The 20,408-nt window shown below is 50.1% G+C and overlaps 1 protein-coding gene across 12 annotated transcripts; it reads right to left on the minus strand.

The window, feature by feature from the left end:
* Positions 1-692: 692 nt before the first annotated feature.
* On the minus strand, positions 693-19,859 carry NFAM1 (NFAT activating protein with ITAM motif 1). Of its 12 annotated transcripts, XM_072035535.1 has the most exons (14): positions 19,745-19,859; positions 19,479-19,642; positions 19,205-19,304; positions 18,983-19,119; positions 18,348-18,565; positions 18,106-18,239; positions 15,427-15,992; positions 14,598-14,667; positions 12,174-12,509; positions 11,295-11,404; positions 8,836-8,934; positions 6,413-6,527; positions 4,682-4,768; positions 693-2,279 (listed from the first exon to the last, which is right to left on the minus strand). In XM_072035535.1, exons 8-14 carry the CDS (start codon positions 14,650-14,652, stop codon positions 2,272-2,274), a joined length of 810 nt encoding a protein of 269 aa, XP_071891636.1. In that variant the 5' UTR covers positions 14,653-14,667; positions 15,427-15,992; positions 18,106-18,239; positions 18,348-18,565; positions 18,983-19,119; positions 19,205-19,304; positions 19,479-19,642; positions 19,745-19,859; the 3' UTR covers positions 693-2,271. The 12 variants fall into 12 exon arrangements, 11 of the variants coding, with proteins under 11 accessions (XP_071891636.1, XP_071891638.1, XP_071891640.1 ...); XM_072035537.1 differs by lacking the exon at positions 18,983-19,119; XM_072035539.1 differs by lacking the exons at positions 18,983-19,119; positions 19,205-19,304.
* Between the last annotated feature and the right edge of the window lie 549 nt (positions 19,860-20,408).

Here is a 20,408-nt window from a genome sequence, read left to right on the forward strand (position 1 = left end):
TAGCTTCTGGCTGAGTAGCTTCCAACCTTCCTTCTCCTCGTGCAGCAGCCTTGTAGCCTTGCAGGGCCAAACCAAAACCCCTTGAAATCAATACAGCAACTCCCTGTGACTTTGACGAGCGCTGGCGCACAGCCCAAATCCCCAGCCTTCCCAGTGCTTCTTGGAAATTTTAACTTTTTCACTTAATTGATCGCAACCGGTTGCGATTCGTTCCGTACTTCAGCACTGACTGGTCTAGAACAGCCCCTATATAACAAGGACCATTTTTTCTTATCTTGCATTTTAAACGGCTTCAGCTACTTAATGTATAGAGCTGTTCAGCCAGAAATGTAAGAAATGCTACTTAGAAAGGTAATGGAAAGACGAGACAAAACTATTCACTGCAAAGTGAGATCTCTGCCAGGAAATTTTTAGTACTAACCATTGTTTTTAGTATTTACCAGATTAAAAAAGCAAAACACAAAAACCAAGCAGCGTTACTTTGAAAGTTTCAATTCTTCGTCTGATCCACCACCTTCTTCTGAATATTTTATCGCTATACTGCAACATATTTATAATTCATCTCATCATTCTTCAAATTCGGTAAGGAAAGAAAATATTATACCTGTGCAATCCTTGTAATTTTTTGTCCATGAAGACAAATGTTTTCTCCTCGTTTACATTTCTGGTCACATTAGTAAATACTAAAATAGTTGAGTTCAGAAGTATTTATTTATAATTATTACGATCGTTTAACAAATGGAAGACAGGTCTAATAAGGCATGCTGTCTATTCATTGCTCTTTCTGAAATGAATTCCTCAACACTGGGAAGAGAAAAAGCATTTTCCTGTGGTTAAAGTCCAAATTGCATGTTTGAAATCTCTTCTAATAAAAAGAGCAAAGCAATAAGCGGATTATCTCTTTAAACATAGTATAGGAAGGTTGGAGGCCCCGGAGACATTTTCCATAGCCTCTATCTCTGATGCATAGCAACATTATCTTCAACTAGAGAGGGTCCTATGACCCTGGAGCTCAGTTTTAATTTGATCTTCTTCTTTAAAGAGGTTTCTCTGATTCCTCTCAAGTTATGCTACGTATTGTTATTTTGGGTTGGTTTTGTTTAGTTGTTACTTTGTTGTTGTTTTTTTAATCTGAGATAAAACAGCCTCAGCTTTTTGATCCACTGGTTTGATCGTGTTTTATGGATATTTAACGTAACTTCTTCCCTATCAGAACTAGGATATCCATCAGCACAAATGGCAGGCAAGTCCCAGCTGACAGGAGAGAGAGGAGCTTAAATAGAAAATTCATCTCTAAGACCTCCCTCCTCACTCCAGTTGTTACAGATTTCAGAACTGGGGAAACTGGGGAGCTTGGCTTGAACATCTCTGGAACACGGACCCAGATCTATTCAGCCCCAACAAGGCATTCTCCTGGGATTCCCAGCTCCTTGTTCCTTTTCCTTGTTCTGGAACGGGCACTGCCGCTGAGACACAGTGCCAGGCAGGGATATTTTCCCTGGCTTCCTTTTTTTTCCATCTTTATCTCTGTTCATGCATCCATTCCTCACCATATACTGCTGATATTGCTGAAGGGAAAGCATTTATTCCAAGGCACTGATTTGAGTCGGCTGAGTTCGGTCACAGCAGGCATCTGTGACTACTTGATGGGATTAGCAGATTATGAGAAAGCATGTTTCACTGTGGGGTTCCCGAGAAAGGGAAAAATGGGCAGGTGGACGTTTGGATCTCAGTTAAACTATGCATGAAGGCCTGATGGCTGCGTCAGGGAAGCTGACACAGGATCAGATGGACTGCTGCAAGTCAGGATTGGAAGATCAGGCCAGCAAGCAGGGAGGGCTCTGGATCACGCTATCACTTACGGAGGATCAAGATTCAAATATTTCAACCAGGCCAGGTGAGAGAAACATGCACCGATCCCATCTGCACCATGTCTAAGATACGTACGAGTGCTTGACAAAAACCAGCTTTTCTTTTTGCATCAAACAGCTTTGCTGCAAAATATCTTCACTGCATCAATGCAGACTGAGCCCCAGTGGGAGTTGAACAGCTGTATTCTGTTGTTAATGAAGGGCAGTTTGGAGGGAGCCCGGGGTTCACAAGTCCCCCCGTGGCTGTGCCCTGAAGTCACTGTGGGTCTTCGCAGAGAACTGAGGATGCAGAAAGTAGTTCTGTCGTGCAGGAAGATGTCTGGTCCACACAGAGTCAGTTTTTCCCCGTTAGATATTCTCATACAGCGTATCACAGGATTCTTCTAGAGTTCCTTGCTTCTCAGATGTCTGCAGAATGATGAAAAGGAGGAAAAAGAAATGGAGGAAAATTATTCAAAAGAAGATGAATTAATTCTTAATCAGCAGACACTGACGTTTGCTCTGTTGGAAATGGCTATAAGTGATCCACCGCAATGGAAGCCACTACACTGAGCAATGTTGCTCCGACAGAGACGAACGTGACTAATCCAGCCCAAGGGATAAAGATGCCTCCTTTGGTTGTCACTCTTCCCCCAGAAAGCTGTCAGACAGGGAGGGGAGGGAAAATTGGGCTCGGCAAAAAAAAATAAATCACTCTGGATTCTGTGAAGGAGGAATTCCCTGACCTCCTCAATCCTGTTTCTTCAACAGTCGAGCCTATTCCTCACAGCCGCTCCCGGTGCAGACAAGGCGCTGACAGACTGATATTTGAAGCGCCGCGTGGCACAGGCCCGCTGTAAGCAAGGTTACGCAGCAAGCAGCTGAAGTGCCAGAGGGTGAATGGAGCCCTACCTACGCTAGCTTTTTCTCTGCTGCCACCACCAAAGGGAAGCGTTTTCCAAGAGCTGAGCAGGGCACCTCCAGGCACGCACAGGCTCTGGAGGATTAACCCCTCGCCACCCATGCTGGCTGGCAGTGCACCGACAGCTCACAAACACTCCCATTTCGGGTGCTCCCCGCAGTGGCTGCTGTTTCAGAAGCCCCTTTCTGCTCCCCCTAAGGTGGGATGCAGCAGTGGGGCCCTGCTGCTCACACCTCCCTGCCTTCTGAGCAGCACAAGGACTGGGCACGCACTCAGTGCCCGTGAGAGCCCACCCCAGCACCTCTCTTTGCTTTCTTCTCCTCTGTTTCTCCCACAGAGACCACAAGAGCCAGACCCGCTTGCACACAGCCGCTTCTTTGCCCTTGTTTTGTTGCTTTGTTCCTGCTCTGTTCCTCAGGGCTGCTGACCCCTAAAGCAGCAGCTGAGTGCTGTGGGCCACACACAGGTGATTCAGCACAGCCCAGACAACACCACGACGGGAAAAACAAACACAGACACTGCATCTCCTCATCCAGACTGAATCATTTAGAAGGGGGCGGCTGATAAAGGTGTACAGAAGAATAAATAGGACAGGGAAGGGGGCTCAGGACTTACTCTTCTTCCTACCCAACTAATTCAAAATGCAGCAAGAACACAAAAGCAGGGATGCTGTCTTTTCCAGTGCATCTTACACACCGGAGCATAAGGCTGCCTATATATCACAAACCATCCTTCCCCTCAGCAGTCAGTTGCAGTAATCAGGTACCTGCCCCTGCCTCTGCTACCGCTGCTGTGGAGCCGCAGCACTAAGTGCAGGATGCCAGGGGCTCCGGAAGCAGAACACTCTGCAGTTAGCTCTGATGTAGAAAAAGGCACTTGATTTTATTCCACCTTTTCCTAAAGCTGAGAGCTGTGAAAGTGCTTCAGACACTGAAAAATGCTGTCCTTCCCAAAAGGGAGGGACGGTGCCAGCTGAAGCTGGCTCCGTGCTGCACCCTGTGTAGTTAACCAGGGGAACTTTCCCCAGCGGGACATCCCTGGGAGAAGAAGGGGACATTTTTCAGGAACGTTTTCCAATGTTAGAAGAGTGAACGTATTTTTTAAGTAGATAAGAGGTCTGGAAGGCAAATGAACAACAGAGATCTGAGGACAGGAAGGAAACATTCACTGGGGTGCCTGATGCAAGCGTTGTCCCTCTGGAACAGTTGGTGCTTGCCAAGGGCAGGGTGCAGGGCTGCGTGGGACTCTGGTCCATGCCATATGGCTCCCCCAATTGATCTGTGCCTGCATATTCCCAGTTGTGGCTACTTTCATTACAGGTGGTTTGGTTCCTTGTCTCTAACTCATAACTCCCAGCCCAGCAAGAAGATCCAAGCCCAAAATAAAGCCACGCTGCCTTTTCCTGCCTCTCTTCAGGCCAACTTAGCTTCTGTTACCAGGAAATGGCTCTCAGGTGCTTAATGCCAGCGAGAGCAGAGGTGTGCCCAGGCTCTGCCCCCAGCGCATGGATTCCTCTACCCTGGGGGACTTCGTAGCTGCTGAAACAACCTGGAAGGGACAATAGTGGGGGACAGCATCTGGTCGACTCTCCACAAACATCCAACCCATTGAGAGGGAGCACCAAACATCTCGGTACCTTCCAGGGAACGGCACACAGCAAAGCATCTGCCTGCCAGAACCGGTAACGCGGCAGCAGCAGGGGCTGTGCCGGAAGAGGGAAGACACAGCACACGTGCAGCACAGCTGGCGAGGGGATGCCACGTCCCCTTCTCCCCTTCCAGTGGGGCTGGAAGTGGGGAAATAGCAGACAGACTTAATGCCAGCTGGGGCTGTGGTGACTCTGGGTTTTCTCTTCCCATGTGCCCAGTGCGTAAGGGAACTCTCCAAGATTTTTTGCCCCAGCCCTTACCTTCCCCGGAGGCTTCCTTCTGGGTTCTGGGTTCTTTGCGTTGCTCTCGAGGACAGAATAGACCTCGACTTGCTGCGAATTCAGGCACTGCAAAGGGAAGAGAGGAGGGTTAGAAAAAATGCTTGGGTTTAAGCACATCTGATGGCCCACTGGGTTGTTCCCCAACTCGTGCCTGACGTTTCTGAGGAACCCCTTATGTCTGCAAAATGCCAAAGGTCCTGCCCTGAACTTGTGCAAAAAGAAAACCCATTCTCCCCTGAAATCTTTACAGTGCAGCTACATCACAGTCCTATTTCAGGCTCACGCAGACAGCTTTTGATCTTACCTACCCCGTGCAAGGCAGTGAGAGAACAATGGCAATGCCCCTGCCTCTGTCCACTCCAGACTGACACAGCAATGCAAAGCGAAGGCCCCTCTGCCTCCTGAATGGTATTGGGTACCACGGGGAGCACGGGGCACAGGCAGCACCCTGCATCGCCCAGGACTGCTTAGGTGCCTGACGCCCAAAAAGCTCTTGCTTTTGGTTGTTCTGGGCACACAAGGGTGAGAGGGGAGGCTAGGCTGGGCTTCTGGGTCACAAGGGCTGTTGAAAACAGGAAACCTTATATCAGGCACCATTTCTATTTATTGTCTGGTTTTGGTTTGTTTTTGTTTTGATTTTTTTTTTTTTAATTTTATTTCCAAGCCAGAACTCTCCTTCCTCCGTAGAGTGAGCAAAGCATAATAATAATAAAAAAAAATCAATACACTTGCAGGCCCACAGACATATCCACGGTCCCGCACGGCTACGCAGAGAAACACACACACATCCTACATGTGTCTGCACCCGTTGGTCCCGCAGGTAATCGTGTCACAAGAGATGCATGTCAGTTTGAGTGATGTTCCAGATCTGCCTGAAGGATCAAACATAACAATCAGGAGGACTTTTCCATGTGTGTTTCAGGGATGACAGCAGGTTGCCAAGGTGGCTGTTTCTCTGGCAACGGGAGGATGGGAGGAGCTCCCGCCGCAAGAGGGGCAGATGGTGGGAGTGCAGAGACTGCAGAGGCAGCGAGGCGCCTGCAGCACAGCGAGGGGACCAGCAAAGTGCAGGGGGTTGAGTCTGGGGCTGGTGGTTGTCTGACCCCAGCCCCCGGTCATTTCATCGGGAGCTCAAAATGTTCAGCATCTTTTCGGGTGGTGGCCGGTGAGAGCGTGGTTTAGAGAGGGTGAGGTGATAAAGGAGCAGCGTTTGGGAATGGGGCTGGAAGAAGCACTGGGACAGGATGGGCTGTGGGCAGTGGAGCACCACACGGCTCTCCCGTCCCCACTCCTCCTCCAGGACCAGCCCAAGCGTTTCACCTGCCCGCTCCCAACAGCCCACCTGCCTCGAGCAGTCATCCCCAACTACTCGCGCGTGCACATGCGCACGCAGAAAATCCCATTTCCCCTTCCTCATTTCCAATTCCCTTTGTGGTGCTGGCTGTGAGGACCTTGTCCTGCGTGCTCTGCTCCCAGCAGCCCGGCTCCGTGCCCCTTGCCATGACAGGCAGCCTTCCACTGCTCCAGTCCCAAAGCCACTTGCAAGCCAGAAGCATCCTTTTGGTGCTTATCCCCCAGAAGAGACTCGCTCCCTCTGCAAGCCCTCTCCTCGTGAGGGCTGTTAACAATGCCCGTCCTTTGCTGGCCAGTTGGAAAGCCACTGTCTCCCACTGCCATTTGCAAATCAACTCCTTCCACTTGGCCACTGACCACCTGCTATTGGCACCGCGGCGGCACGCGGGCCTCTCCTCCCTGCTGCCAGATGACTTCCCGAAAAGCTCCTGTGCTCTGGAACCCGCCTGCGCTGCAGGAGCTCTGTTTGCTGCTGAAAAAAAAAAAAAAAGAAAAAAAAAAAAAAAGCCTGTTTGAAGTGTAAAACGGATGAAGCGAGGCCCTCGGATTGTTATTTCCAAGCTGCTCATTAACAAGGCAGCCGAGCGGGAAGATGGAGGAAAATACAGATTTTGGTCCGGCCAGCGCAATGAGCTGCTCCAGGGCTGCAGGAGGGCAAAGGGGCCCAATAACGCACGGCAGCACAGCTCCCCCCTCTCCCCCACACACCCTGCAGGGTTTTTTACTGCCCCAAGCTGTTTTTCACAGCTGACACCCAACCCCGAGGACCCCACGGTAACCCGTGGCGCCTGGAAGAGGTGGTGGGGAGGGCATTTGCTCCTGGTGATGTGCAGCAGAAGGGCTTTGTAGGAGCTGTGCTAGGAGCCTTTCTGTGCCAGGGGAGCGCCCTGCTGCCAGGGAAGACAGCGCAGAGCATTTAATGAGCTGCACCAGCCCGTTCGAAGCCCTTGTTTTGATGCCCAGTCCTGCCTCCTGCTGCTCCTGGATCCAGGCCTGCAGGAACACTGCAGCTCCCTGACTTTTTTTCTGGACTCTGATCTGCTTTCCCCCACGGATAGCACATCTGGCACGTGCTGGCCTTCCATCCCTTTACCTAATCCTCTTTATCTCACCGCTCAAAGTCTCTTCTCACCCATCCATCCCATTCCCTTGCCTTATCTTACCCCTGTGCCAACCACAGATTTCCGCCTTCCCCACAACCACAAAACAAGCGCCAAGTTTAACACCAAGGGACCTCACAAAGCATGGTCTCCACCCCAGGGCTCTCCCCCTCTATCCCCCATTCCCCTCTACATCCCACCTTGCAGCTCCCACCTCCTCTCCCTGTGCCATCTCTGCTGCCCCACACCCCAGCAAGTCCCAGCAGCCACTCCACGGGGCAGGCTTGACCCTATAACACGCACCAGACGATTCGAGGCTGCTTGCAGCTCTGCCAAAGGGGGCTGTGCCGCCTGCCCTGCACGCTGGGCTGGCCAGGAGCCCTGAGCAGCTGGCGGGCAGCTAACAGGCTGCGGGGCAAGGCTGCGTGGGCCAGGTCTGGAGGGCTCCTGCACGCACAGGAGCTCAGCCAGCTACCAGGACTGCCTGCGCCTAAGGCTGGCTCTGCTGGCTTGCTGTATGAGCGCTAGCGGGGCCTCCTGAACAGCACAACATGATGAAACATGTAATTAAGATGGAGCTAAGGATGCATGACGAGGCCGACTGAGCGAGAAATAGATTTGATTTTTTCTTTTTTTTTTTTTTTTTTTGTCTCCTTGCAGAAATCATCCACTTCAGCAGGAAACTTCCCATTCGGATTTTTAAAAGCCTGAATTAAAAAGAAATTACTTGATACAAATGAAAAGGTTTATAACCTGCAACATCCTTTACCCAAAGCACTGCTTTCTACCCAGAATAAACATATCACATGCAATATACAGGGCTTTCTTCTAAACCTCTATTCCAAAAACTGAAGAGCCACAAAACAGTGCCCCCCACCTGGGAGGTGAGAGTGAGAAGGGGACAGGACTGCCTTTGTTTCCATATCTGCCCCCTATCAGATTTCCCTGCCTCCTTGGCAGGGCTTTGCTCCTCTCTGTAGTACATTCTCCAGAGCTCCACTTTGTTTAGTTTAAATGATTCATGCAGCAGAGCTTACAGGTTTTCCTTGGAGAGGCTTTTCCAGTCCTTACAGACCTCACAGTCAGAAAGGTTTCCTAATATTCAGGCAACATCCTCCTCTGCTCACTTTCATTTCATTCCTCCTCGTTTGTCCCACAGACCACGTGAAAAAAAAAATAATCATTCCCTTCTTAGCTGAGTGGTCCTCCCATGGGAGTAAAAGGAAAAAGAAGGAATACATTTCAAATGGAGCTGGATGGGCTGTAAATGTGATTAGGGATCATGGTTACTTGAGGTAGCCAAGGTCTGGGCTTGACATTTGAGGAGAGCTGCTCCAATCCTATTACCTCTGACACCACTGCTACGGGGTGCAGGGAGCAGGAGTAGTTGGTGTTCTCCAGTCTGGGGAATGGCAAAAGGAGTCGAGTGGCTGGATTCTAAGCGATGAAAAGGGATTCTAAGTGCTGCCCACCACTGCTGGAGTGGGGCTGCTGGGCATGGCGCAAGGCGTTGCCACTGGGATCGGGATGGAGACGTGCAACAAGCACAGTCCCCAGAGGAGCAGAGCACAGAAGCAGGATCACCAGCACCAGGCCGACTGCTTGCTTCACATCACAATACTGGTATTTTATCAGCTTGCCTGTGCCACGGCAGGTATGGAGGGTGATACTGGTACTCACGTCATAAACAGGAGAAGGTGGTGGCGGGCTGGCTGAAGGGGGCCGAGTTTCTATCTTCTGCCTCAGTATATTTAGCTGGTTCCTCTTAGGACACAATACCTGCTCAGGACAAGACACCAAATCACACATTTGGAGAAAAGACCAGCTCCCCCAAAACGAAATGAACGCAGAGTCATGTCAAAGCCAGCTGCTCACACAACCTTAGTGTTTCCAAAGCAAAGAATGCTGACTCTACACACAACACAAGCCCTCCACTTTCCTTACCACAGGGTAAAAGGCAGAGATATTGAACAGCACACAACAATACTGTAGGACAGGGAGAAAAGCAGGGCCACATTCAAAGTGCGAGGGGGATTTTACAGAGGCACAATGCAGTGACTTTTGTCAGGATTTGGCTGGGAAGATGCTAATAGACAGAATCTAGAGAAAAGCACCAGGCAAACATTAATGATGACACACAGTCAGTGAAACACTAACATTCAAGTCCAGCACAGAGCTGAAGGAAGAAGGCCTCTTCCTCTGAAATGTTTCTTGCATCAGATGACTTCTCCTTGAACATGCTCCATTCATGCTCAGATAAGGGTTAGCCTGCTCAGCAAGCAAGAGAAGGAGGCAGAAAAGGCAGCAGGCTTTGCTAAGTATCTCTGTTCTAATTCGGAAAGAAGTGGGCTGATTATATTCACATCACATGAAACGATGAACTGCTTTCCAGTCCATTAGTAACTAAGGAGGATGCTAAATAGCTTCTCTTAAAGATAAACATTTTTAAACCAGCAGGTCTGAGCAAGCTGTGGTGAGAAATATGGGCTGTGTTCTGCGGGAGGGCAACTGTAATGACTGCCTGATCTCCCCCGGCCCCCAGGAGAGCCCGTAGGTCTGAGACTTGCTGGCCCACCTCAGAACCTAGGGCTGCCAAGCAGCAAGTCGTGGCTCCTTCCCCCTCCATCTGCCTGCCTGCAAGGTAAGTCTCACGAGATTTGCAGGCCTGCCAGCTGCTGCCTCCCTGTTTCCCATCTCACGAGCTCTGACCGTGTGTGCTGAAGCCTGATGCTCCTCGGGGCCAGAGGTCTGCAGCAGCAGCAGCACAGCCTCCACATGCAAAGCCCGCTGTTGTGGTGGCAGAGGGCAGCTGGTACGAGGAAATATGGTGGGATATACTGTCTATAAAGCATCAATCCCCAAACTCCGGTCTGAAAGACATCAGGACTACTTAAGCCAGCCTTGAGATGGTGGGAGGAGTGTAGAGGATACTGTTTTGAATGCCTGGAGGAGGCACTACGAGGAACAGCAGATTTTGCTTGGTCTACAGAGATTCCAGTATCACAACTTCAAAGTTTTTTATTCCTGTCTCATTCAGACCTTTTGCCCCTGCTTTTGGCTCTTCTTCTCCTGCTCTGTATACCCTTTCTTCTCTACTTCTGGTTTCCCCTTTGCCCTCAGCTTTTCCTTACCCAACCAGTCCCAGCCTGTGCCTCTAGTCTTCTCACCCAAGTCTCTGTCAATCCAGTCTTAACACCCTCCTCATGCTCTAGGACTTCCAGTCCATTTCCCTCCCAAGGCTCCTCCCTTCCATCCTCACAGGATTGCTGAACGTGGAAGGTGCCTCTGGAGACTGTCTAGACAGCCAACTAGCCACATAGTCAACTAAACCAGGTTGCTCCTCAAATCCTTATCTCACTCTTTTTTTCCAGTCACTTGGGACCTCTACACAGGCTTCCTTGGGATCCTTGTCCTGTCCTTCCCCCCCAGCCTTGTCTCTTAATGTTTTATCCGCCGAGCACATGCCCAAGGTTCTGGATCCCGTGCCCTCCATGCTGCAGACCGCTGTCTTCTACGGTGCCCATGGCTCAGGAAAGCAGTTGCACAGTTTCCTCGCACTCAGGTCATGCCTTTGCAGGAGAGTAGCTCCCATTTTGAAAGAGGATTAGACATGGGGAAAGCCCTGCTCTTCCCCTGCCACCAGGGCTGCAAGAGACTTGCTTTGGTGCCCAGGCCACGCTGCCTGTCAGACTGACACCGTGTGGAAAGGCAGCCTCGCGTGGGCTCCTTTAGAAAACCAAGCTGATAAACTGACACAAGCCACAACTGGCCATATACAAGCTGCAAATTTCCAGAGACCCATCACAAGGCTACCTCTGCTTGAATATTCTCAGGGCCAGCACGCTGCCGGTGTGACTTCTTGCCCTGTGTCAGACCCTTGCTCTAAAGCAGAGCATGCCACAGTCAGAATGGTTACCAGAATGCCTTTATGGACAAATCAATAGCTCGCTTTGTCTCTTCTGTAACCTTTTTTTCTCAGAATGACTGAACTTAAAAAAAAAGAAAATAAACCTGAGACAGACACCCAGCATGGAAAATTTCAGCATGGGGAGTTCCAATCCAGCCAAGTTAGAAGCAAGAGAAATAAATTCCTAGAATGGGTCACGTCAGGTATTGGTTTTTATTTGCTAATAACTTGCCTTTCTTTTCCACACGAGCAGAGCTGTTGCAATGATGCTCAGTGCAGCCAGAAGTGTGGTAAAGGTAATGAGGATGTCCCACCCATAGGAGGTCTCGGTGTACCCTGTCTCTGTGGGAAAGAAGGCAAAAGATTCACAGTGTGAGTGGAAGCTACAATTGTGTTGTGTTTTTAACTCTGGCCAAAAACCCTAGGAGAGTTAAACTACAGAAGCAGTAAAGGTTATACAGATGCACACATGCTTCAAAACACAGCCTGACTGAACAGAGAGCAGGGTGCAGCTGGAGAACCATGCAAAGGAGACGGGATATAAGCAGCTGCACTTCGTGGTGATTAGAGGGAGATGATAGAAATATGAGAGCCAAAAAGGGTGCTAGGTAGGCAGAGGCCAGCAAAGGTCTTCAGTGATAGGGGTAGGAAGGCAGATGGTGGAAAGCACACAGGATACACAAACTAGTAGGGTGGGTACAACAGGCACCTCTGAGCAGTGTAGCAAAGCTCTTTCATCACAGCTCTTCCCATTTACCCTAAGAAGTTTTCCATATCCAGCACTCAGCAATGCAAATCCTGCCAGTCAGCAGCATGCACGGCCTTATAGCATTCCTCTTACCTTGGCCAGAAGCTCTCCCTTGTTTTCTAGGCTGTGCATCAATAGAACAACCGACCCCTTGTAGCCACATGGAAAAGGGGGAGGCATTACGGTGAGTCCTGTGTAAAGCACATTCAACCCTGATGGCTTTAAGCATTGGGCATCAAGTATTATTCCCACCTGACTTCATAGCTTGTTTGGGTAGAGGAAAAGAAAAGCAAAGATCATCTTTTCACAGCAAAGGCCAGCTGCTTTTTAACTGTTTGCCTTCTTTTCTGGATGTTCACTTACCTCTCACAAGGATATACACTCCATTTCCCATTTTCAGGATTTCACCCCACCGGACCTCACAATAGTAGGTGCCAGAAGAGTGGCTTTCAAGCGGCATGGTTTTGTGATTGTAGGATTTGGTTATGGACGTATTCTCTTTTCCAGGGGGGATTTGTACATGTTCATCCCGATTATAGATGGATGTCCTCTGACCCAATGAATTAAACCAGTAATAGGAGATTGAAAATCTGGTGTATTTCAGGGTGTAAAGGAAGGTGACTTCACAGGGGATGGACACTTCTTCCTTGAGCAGTGCAACTTGGATTAGAGGATTCTGCTGTACGTCGACATCTCCCCCTGCAAGGGTGATAATTGTTAGCAGGCACCTAACATCACCATAAGTCAGGAGAAAATTGCTGCCCCAATCACGTGGTGAAAATAAACATATGTCGGGAAGCACGTCTGGAGCGAGCACTGTTGGCCCTTGTCAGAAACTGAGTGATGCAGAGCACATGCCCCGTGTGATCTGCCACAACTCTTAGGTCATTGCTGCGTGATTGGAGATAGCTTGTTGCAATCACAGACTTTCCCTTTTCCCTCGTGAGCACCTCGGCACAATGCTGGCATACAGAAAGAGCAGAAATGAAGCAGGAAGTGTACTGATTTTGTGCTGGCGTGACACTGTTTACAGAGGATGACTGGAAAGCGGTTTTCTAAGGTAAACACTCGCTGGGCATCCTCTGTAACTCCTGAGTTACAACCCTCTGCTTGGGCGTGTACACATGCACGTGATCACAGTGCACCAGTGAAGGCGCTGTGTGCAAGCAGGTGTGTCGGTGGAATTGTGCATCTCTGAGACAAGAATAAGGAAGGAAATTGCATATTGTATGCTGGGCATGAGAAATAAGACACAGCTTAATCGCTCCTAACTTCTGCTGCTGTAAACAGGCAGCAAAGTACGAGAGTGGATGCTAGATGCAGTAACTATCTGCAGAGGACTGCAGATCTTAAATCCCTATATGTGACAGTATTTCAGGTAGGGAGATGGGAGAAGATGCCCTTCACGTGCTTCCTCCTTACTCAGGTCTGTTGAAAGCAACCTGTCACTGTAATTCTGTAGACAATCATGTTGGGTATTACGAGAGAGGATGAGTAAGCACAGATGGGAATCCACACCACAGTTCACTCCCCGTTTTGCAAAATAAAATAAAAAAAAATGAGTAAGTCACAGGCTCGTAAGGAGCCTGGGGTACAGAACCTCCTGGCAGCACAGCCAAGTCTGGGTTTAACGTCAGTCATTCTCTGGTAGCTGATATATTCAGCAGCTGATATCGCACCACACAGAAACCACCTTAAGAGGAAGCCTGTGCAAAGCAGTGTTGCCTTTAAAAAAGGGAACTGGAAACTTGCATCAAGTCTTGTTACAAAATGAAAGACTCAGGATTCTTTCCCAGACCTGAAAATAGAAGGGGAAAATACAGAGAGGGAAAGTAGAGGATGGGCAGGCTTTTCCTTCACGGGTTTGATGGGACTCTCTGGGGTTCAGCATCTACGAACAGGCTGATAACCAGGCGTTAATAAGGCAGTCCCAGAGCACAGCCAGGCTTGTTCTCCTGTCACCACGCAGTAACACCGCATCGCAACAGCAGCATCACCTCTGCCTGGTGGGGCTCGGCATCAGAGGAGGCAACGCTTGACTTAACGCTACTGAATGCAGGCCACTAAGGAGAACAGAGGGGTGCAGTAACAGAAGGAGGGCACGATCACTGTCCAGAACAGACTTCAGGGGAGTAACAGCACTTAAGAAAAATCCCCTACAGATGACACAGCCAGGCACAATACCCTAAGAGTAAAGAAGAGATTAGGTTACATCATTAGGAAGAGGTTCTTAGCTGTAAAAGCAAGTGAGATACAATACAGTCCTACGGGACACGGTCTTTGTGAGTGCTCAGCCCTGTGTGCACTAGATACAGCGTTATGGAAAGAAGGCAACAGAAAATCCCGCAGCCAACATGGGAGTGATAACCTGCGCAGTCCCTTCTGTGCCTTATTTTCAAAAATAATTCATCAGCCTTATCCTCATCTGTACCCAGCAGAACACACATGAATGCTGTTTCTATACAAGACATTGCAAAGCATTGCCCTAACAAAACAGAGGAGAGATCCATCTTTTTGCAGCATCCCAGGAGCTATTAGCTTGAGAAGAACATGCCAGGGATAAAGCCCAACCATTTTATTTAGGTTATATAACCCTTCTCCCATGTTCCCCCTTTCTTAAGGATTCTCTCTCTGAGCTTTGAAATGCTTAAAAGACAGAAATAGCAGCAGTGTGCAAATTCCTGGAGGGGAGCTCTGGAAATTAGAAAAAGATAGCAGCTGGAAATGCTCTAATATGAACAAATGTTGAGAGTAAACAAAAGGAAAAAAATATATATATTTTTTTACCTTCACAGAGAAGCGACCAAAGAAACAGGAAGATGACTTTTAGATTAGAGGCCATGGTAGGGTCAAAAGGCTGTAAGAAAGCAATCAGATATGAAGATCCAAAAGGCAAAAGAGATTGGATTTTGTCAGGTATTTCCACGCCTGAGGAGCTGTTTGATCCCCTCCCGTTTGTGCAGGGACAGGCGGGACAGACTCGCACTGCTTTTGGCAAGCTCTTTCCGGCAGATGCAGGCTCTTCTGCTTTTCTGTCAGACTCCTCCCTGCACTGTGGGTCATTTCTCTGTACTATTACAATGGTGTTACACCTATCAGCAAGTGTCCAAAGATTAAACCGTAAGCTCTTTAACACAGAGAGCTTTGTCTTCCAATGACTGTAAAATATTCCACCATTTAAAGCAAACTTGGTCACCTTCTGCAGTGACCGAAGCCCCAAGTTGGAACATAGAAGAAGTGTGCTTCAACTGGTACCATTTGAGGTCACTTGAGGTAAATGTGGGCCAATTCAGTGAATGATTCAACCGATTCTGGAGCAATGGACAAGCTTAAAAATAGTACATTGGGATTTTTACCATAATTTTGCAAGGATTTGTTTATGCAGTTCTTTTGGAACAGCTGTTCCTGATTATTGCACTGCACTGACCACCAATATTTCGGAATAAAGGCATCTTACTTCAAATTATCTTACTCGGGTCGTTCATTTACATGGAGGAACCGCCAACAGTGCAACAGCGCATGGGTTCACGGCAGAGCAGCGCAATCAAACTAATTCTTCATGTGAACACTCAAGCATGAGATAATCTATTTTGCCTTCAGAAGGGAAAACAAGTACCTGCGGCAGCGGTCAGCAGAAAGCAACAGCCCTACTGCACTCCTTACAGCCCAGCACTTCCATCCACGGTCAACTTTGTGGCGAGGTTACTGTGGAAGAAGGCATTCGAATTGCAGAAGTGAGAACAACCAGGCAGTGAATTCATCCATAACAGCTGTGATGTTTCAGATTCACATGATGCTGGCTCTAAATCAGCTTCACAATGCAGGCAAGCCTTAAGAAATCTATTGTAGGGAAATCTGAGGAGAACCCTTTGAAGAAGAAAGCCCTCTCTTTGTGGGAGGATCCTACCACTTAAACTCATGAAGAGTCTTTGATTTCAGTGAAAGCTTGTTTGTAGCTAAGACATCTGCAATGCAACAGCTGAGCCGTGTCTGACTCAAAAAATCTTTGTGCCTGAGAGGTCTTCACTTCTCTCCAGACAGCTTCCTCCTTTCAGACAGCTTGAGAGACATTTGCACTGTCCACGAGAAAACACTTTGCTGCAACTTCAATGGTGCCTGCTCTCACTGCCTGCTGGATTGCGGAGACCGGTGGATAGCTGCGCAGTCCGTGCTGAGAAAGACCTGAGAAGGTAGATGAGCCTGTAAATCGTGCATAATCAAAATAACTCTGCTGAGTTTGTATGAGCAAGGTTTGCTCCAAAACTATCGTTAGTTTATAGCATTTTTCCTCCTGTTCAGCCTGGGACAGGTCCTCAGGAGGAAGGGGTCTTGACACAGGGGTGCAGTGCACAGCTGCGGCTGCTGCGTTCCCCTGAGCCCAGGGACGGCTCCGGTACCTTGCAGAGAGCCCCGACAGATGGGGAGAGGAGCAAGTGGCTTTGTGTGGCTCTGCAAGGCTGGCGCAGCAGCTGCACTCCTCCAGGGAAGGTTTAGCTCAGATTAGCCAAAACGAACTCCTCTCCCCAAGACATGCTGACGTGAGCTGCACGGGGCTGGTCTCAGCTGGAAATCACTCCTCACAGGTCTTAACGCTGAGCAGCAAGGACAATCAAGAGCGGTAACAAGACACTGGGGGCCCACTTGGTATTTCAGATATGTAGGCACAGATCAGGCAGCTGTGGCTCTGGGGGGCTGTGGGGTCACAGTGATGCTCGGCAGTGTTTCTCAGGCCTGAATTGCATCTCAAGATAGCTGGGGGAGGGAGGGAAAAGCTACCCTCCTGTGGAAGAACTCCTCTGAACGGTGAGGGCCTCCTCAGCTCTTATATCACGCTCATCCCCATGGTAGCACACAGCTTTGCAATTTCCAGCGTTGATGTATTTCTAGAGGACAGAACATGCTGCTCCTGTCAGTGATGTGTTTTAACTGTTATCAGCATTTATCTGCTTCAGGAATTCAGAGCGATAAGTGGATTAAGTGCGGTAGGTTTGTAGGGCTGCTAGGTCAACATCCTCCTTCCATCCTTTCCCTTCTCTTCCTATAAACAATCCTGTTGCCGCTCTAAATGCCAACACCTAGAAATATCTCTGTCTGGAATTTTAAGAAATATATAGTTCTAGCATTTCAAAAGAGATCACGTGTAAAACTCAGCTGTGGGATTAGAGGCACACCAGGCCAGAAATACAATCGCTGCTGGAATTTGCTATGGTAGTGCCTGCTGAAAAGAAATGGTTTTGAAACGACTACCCAGCAGCTATTAACAGGATGGCATTCTGTTCCTTAGAGCCTAAAGGCAGCCTGAATCTTTGAATGTTCAATTTTAATTCAGTTGGGTTTGGGGATTCTGGACTGCAGACATAAATGGGAGGAAGATGAGAAAAAGCAGGGGAGTTGTGTGTTTTTATGACCAGCCTGGAGCAGGGCTGTTACTGATCCCCCTGAAACTATAGCGCAAATGGGTCACTGTGTGACCTTCACCTGTACATTACAAAGTGTGCTACCGCATATGAGCTGGTCCCTGCAGCATAAGTAGGGCACGGCTTGTCCAGCCCTAGCCCTGCCACAGCACATTGAGAAGCTGCACCTTTGGTGCAGCAAATGCTGATTACTTCCCGAGCCTAAATCCAGCATCGGGCCAGGTGCTAGCAACAGTTTCTGCCCATGGCTGGAAAGCATCCATTAATTTCACTCAAGCACTGTTAAAAGCCCGTGACAGTGGCCAGCATTCCCAACTGCGAGGGAAAGCACATTGTTCTGGTGCTCAGAAACAACAAGTTTGGGCAAGTGCTGAACCTACCCGAATTGCCTGTTTGCAGCTGTGTCCAACGTACACCCACAAGCAGAGGCGCACACACACACGTGCCCACACATGCCCCCACAGCCAACTCCAGGGAAAGTATTTATTCAAACAAAAAGACTGCTGCTAGCCAAGGCAAAAGCAGCGCTGCAGAGACCACAACAAAGCCTCTTTATTGCTGAAGCGTTTAACACCACAACCATCCAAAAGAGAAACACCGCTTGGCGCAGAGAAGAGCTGCAGCAACTCAACAAGCCTGACTGCAGAGCCTGCCTGGGAGCGTTTCAGAGCATTCCCCGGCACAGCAGCTCTGGATTTGCAGCCTCGTCAGAGACCGGCTCAGTCCCCCATCACTGGAAACCCAGCCAGCGGCAACACACGCACACCTCCAAGGATTCGCAATCTCTTTGACTCCTCTAACCCCAGACTCTGTGGCTTACGGTTTCCCTCTGGCTGGCGGTGCGAGCGACAGGAGAGCCAGAACAAGCAGGGCCGTACCTCTGCCAGCATTTTAGCACCGTTCTGCGTCGAGTGCCTCTCAGCAGGGCTGGATGATGCTGAGGTAAAAGCTGCCAATGCCCTCGCTACGCTTCTACCCGTTGAACTGCTCCAGGGAAGAGAACAATCAGCAACTAGAAGGGAAACCAGAAAAAGAAAGGTGTTGACACTACCGTAGGGAAGGGAGGGGGTGCTTTTATAATTCCCTTTCACCAACAAAATGAGTCTGCCTCAGAAATCACCCTGCTCCTGCTCTTTTATTTCTGTTGCTCAGCTGGAAAGCTTCCTGGGGACTAAATTATCATCACACGCCTGCTATGCTCCCAAGGGCTCACGCTCCATGCCTGCGCCCCGACCTCGCGGCGTTCCCCTCCAGCTCCCCTTCGCAGCTTTCCTTTTACAGCCTCGTCACAAGCGGGATTTCGCCTCCAAGGACTTCCTTGACTTCTTGGGCTGACATCTTCCATGAAAAAAATAAAATAAAATAATAAAATAAATTAGAAAATCCACCTGGCTCAGCCCCAGAGCCCACAGGGCAGTGGGAACCCAGGGAGGAGGTGGCGGCCGAGGGGCGGCGGCCGCGCCCTCCCCCACAAGATGGCGCCGTCGCCCCGGCCGCGGGCAGCCCCGAGCCCTGCCCCGACCCCGGCCCGGCATGGCGGGGCCGAGCTCCCTCAGCCTCCCGACCCCTCACCACAGCTCCCCAGGGGGGTCTCTGGAAGCAGCGCTGCCCCCCAGCCCTGCCTCCACCCCTCGCAGGTGCCCCTCTGCAAGCCACGAGGCACCTTCCCCCTTTCATTTTGACCCGCTGGTGCACAGAGTATTGGTGGTTTTGTCTGTTTTTTTAAATTATTAAAAAGCTCTGAAAAACTACTACTCCTGCAATAAGCAAGAATGACTTCTTGGGGCAGGTGAATCCTTGTCTCCCAGTTTTACATGCGCTGTCAGCACGGCAGAACACTTTGTCATCTGTTCACGTGAAACGTGGGTGCTGGGCTGAGCTGGTACAGGTCACTGAGAAGATGAAGTGTGTGAAAAGTGAATGCCATGCTGGTCCCATCCCATCCCATCCCATCCCATCCCATCCCATCTCTCTCACACTGTCACTGCCCCCATCGCAGGGACACCTCCATGCTTCCTGCTCCAAGCCCCCCTTGGCCGGGCATCTCCTCTGTGCAGCAGCACTGCAACTGTAGCCCCTAGAAAACGAGCACAACTAGGATCCATTTAAGGCAAAATTAATGCTAATTAACTGTAATCAACAACTCGCAGAACAATGTTTACTCAGCAAGCTGCAGCTATTGCCATAGCGGTTCGCCCGTTAGGCGAAGGTAAGCAGAAGGCGGGATACAGGAAAGGAAAATAAACCTTACCACAGGCTCCAGCACAGCCCGCTGCTATGGTGCGAAGCCAGCCCTGATGCCTGCTGTCCTCCCTTCTCACCCTGCCTCCCTCACCGCAGCAGCCCGTGGAGAGGAGCAGGAGCCTGCGGTTCCCCGCATGCACCGCAGACCCAGCTCGCAGCCAGTCCCGGGCTCTGGCAGTGGAGCAAGACCAGAGGGACTGAGTCATTTTGGCAAGCCCCAAGGGGCAGCAGCCCCCCTGAGGGTAGAGGTACAGGGAGCAAGGGTGGCCTCACCTCGGGACGCCCGGGCACAGTTTGCCACTCAGTCTCAGAAGCCCCTCCTACGCAGCCGGCGCAGTGGAAACTCTTGCCAGTGCTGGTGGGGAGTGAAGTTTTATTATGAATGAGACTTCTCAACCTGCAGAGGCCTCCTGACAGTGAGTGTGGGCCCCTGGCAGGGCGCTAGGCGAGAAAGCGGAGATGATGTGTACGCTGATTTTTCCTGGGAAAGCTTCTTACGTATTTTCCACCCGAAGCAAAGCACTACCAGCACTAAGTGGTGATGCTGCACCTTTCTCCCTCAGCAGGTCGGGGCTTTGCAATGCCATTGCCCTGGCCTCGACAGAGGGAGGCTCAAATCAGTGCAAACTTCAGCAGCTGCGGGCTCACCCCACCAGCCCTGTGGGAGTAGGAGAGCAGGAACCCTGAGAGCAGGAGCCATGTGCACAGCCCTCCCACAGCCACCGCGGGATGTGTCACCAGCCCCAAGGTGCCACAGATGAGCAGAGAGGCCAGGGGCAGGATGCTGGCATCTCCCGGCCATGCTGTGTTAAAAGAGGAGCCCTCTAATCGCCAGCAGCGCTGCGTTGGGTGTTCGCATCAGTCCTTGAAAAGCTTGAGGGGATGGCTGCGCAAGCGCCCTGCCAAGAGAGTGGAGGGTGGGCAGGCAGGCAGGGCT

This window comes from Anas platyrhynchos, chromosome 1 (genome assembly GCF_047663525.1).
Source record: "Anas platyrhynchos isolate ZD024472 breed Pekin duck chromosome 1, IASCAAS_PekinDuck_T2T, whole genome shotgun sequence".
Lineage (NCBI taxonomy): Eukaryota > Metazoa > Chordata > Aves > Anseriformes > Anatidae > Anas > Anas platyrhynchos.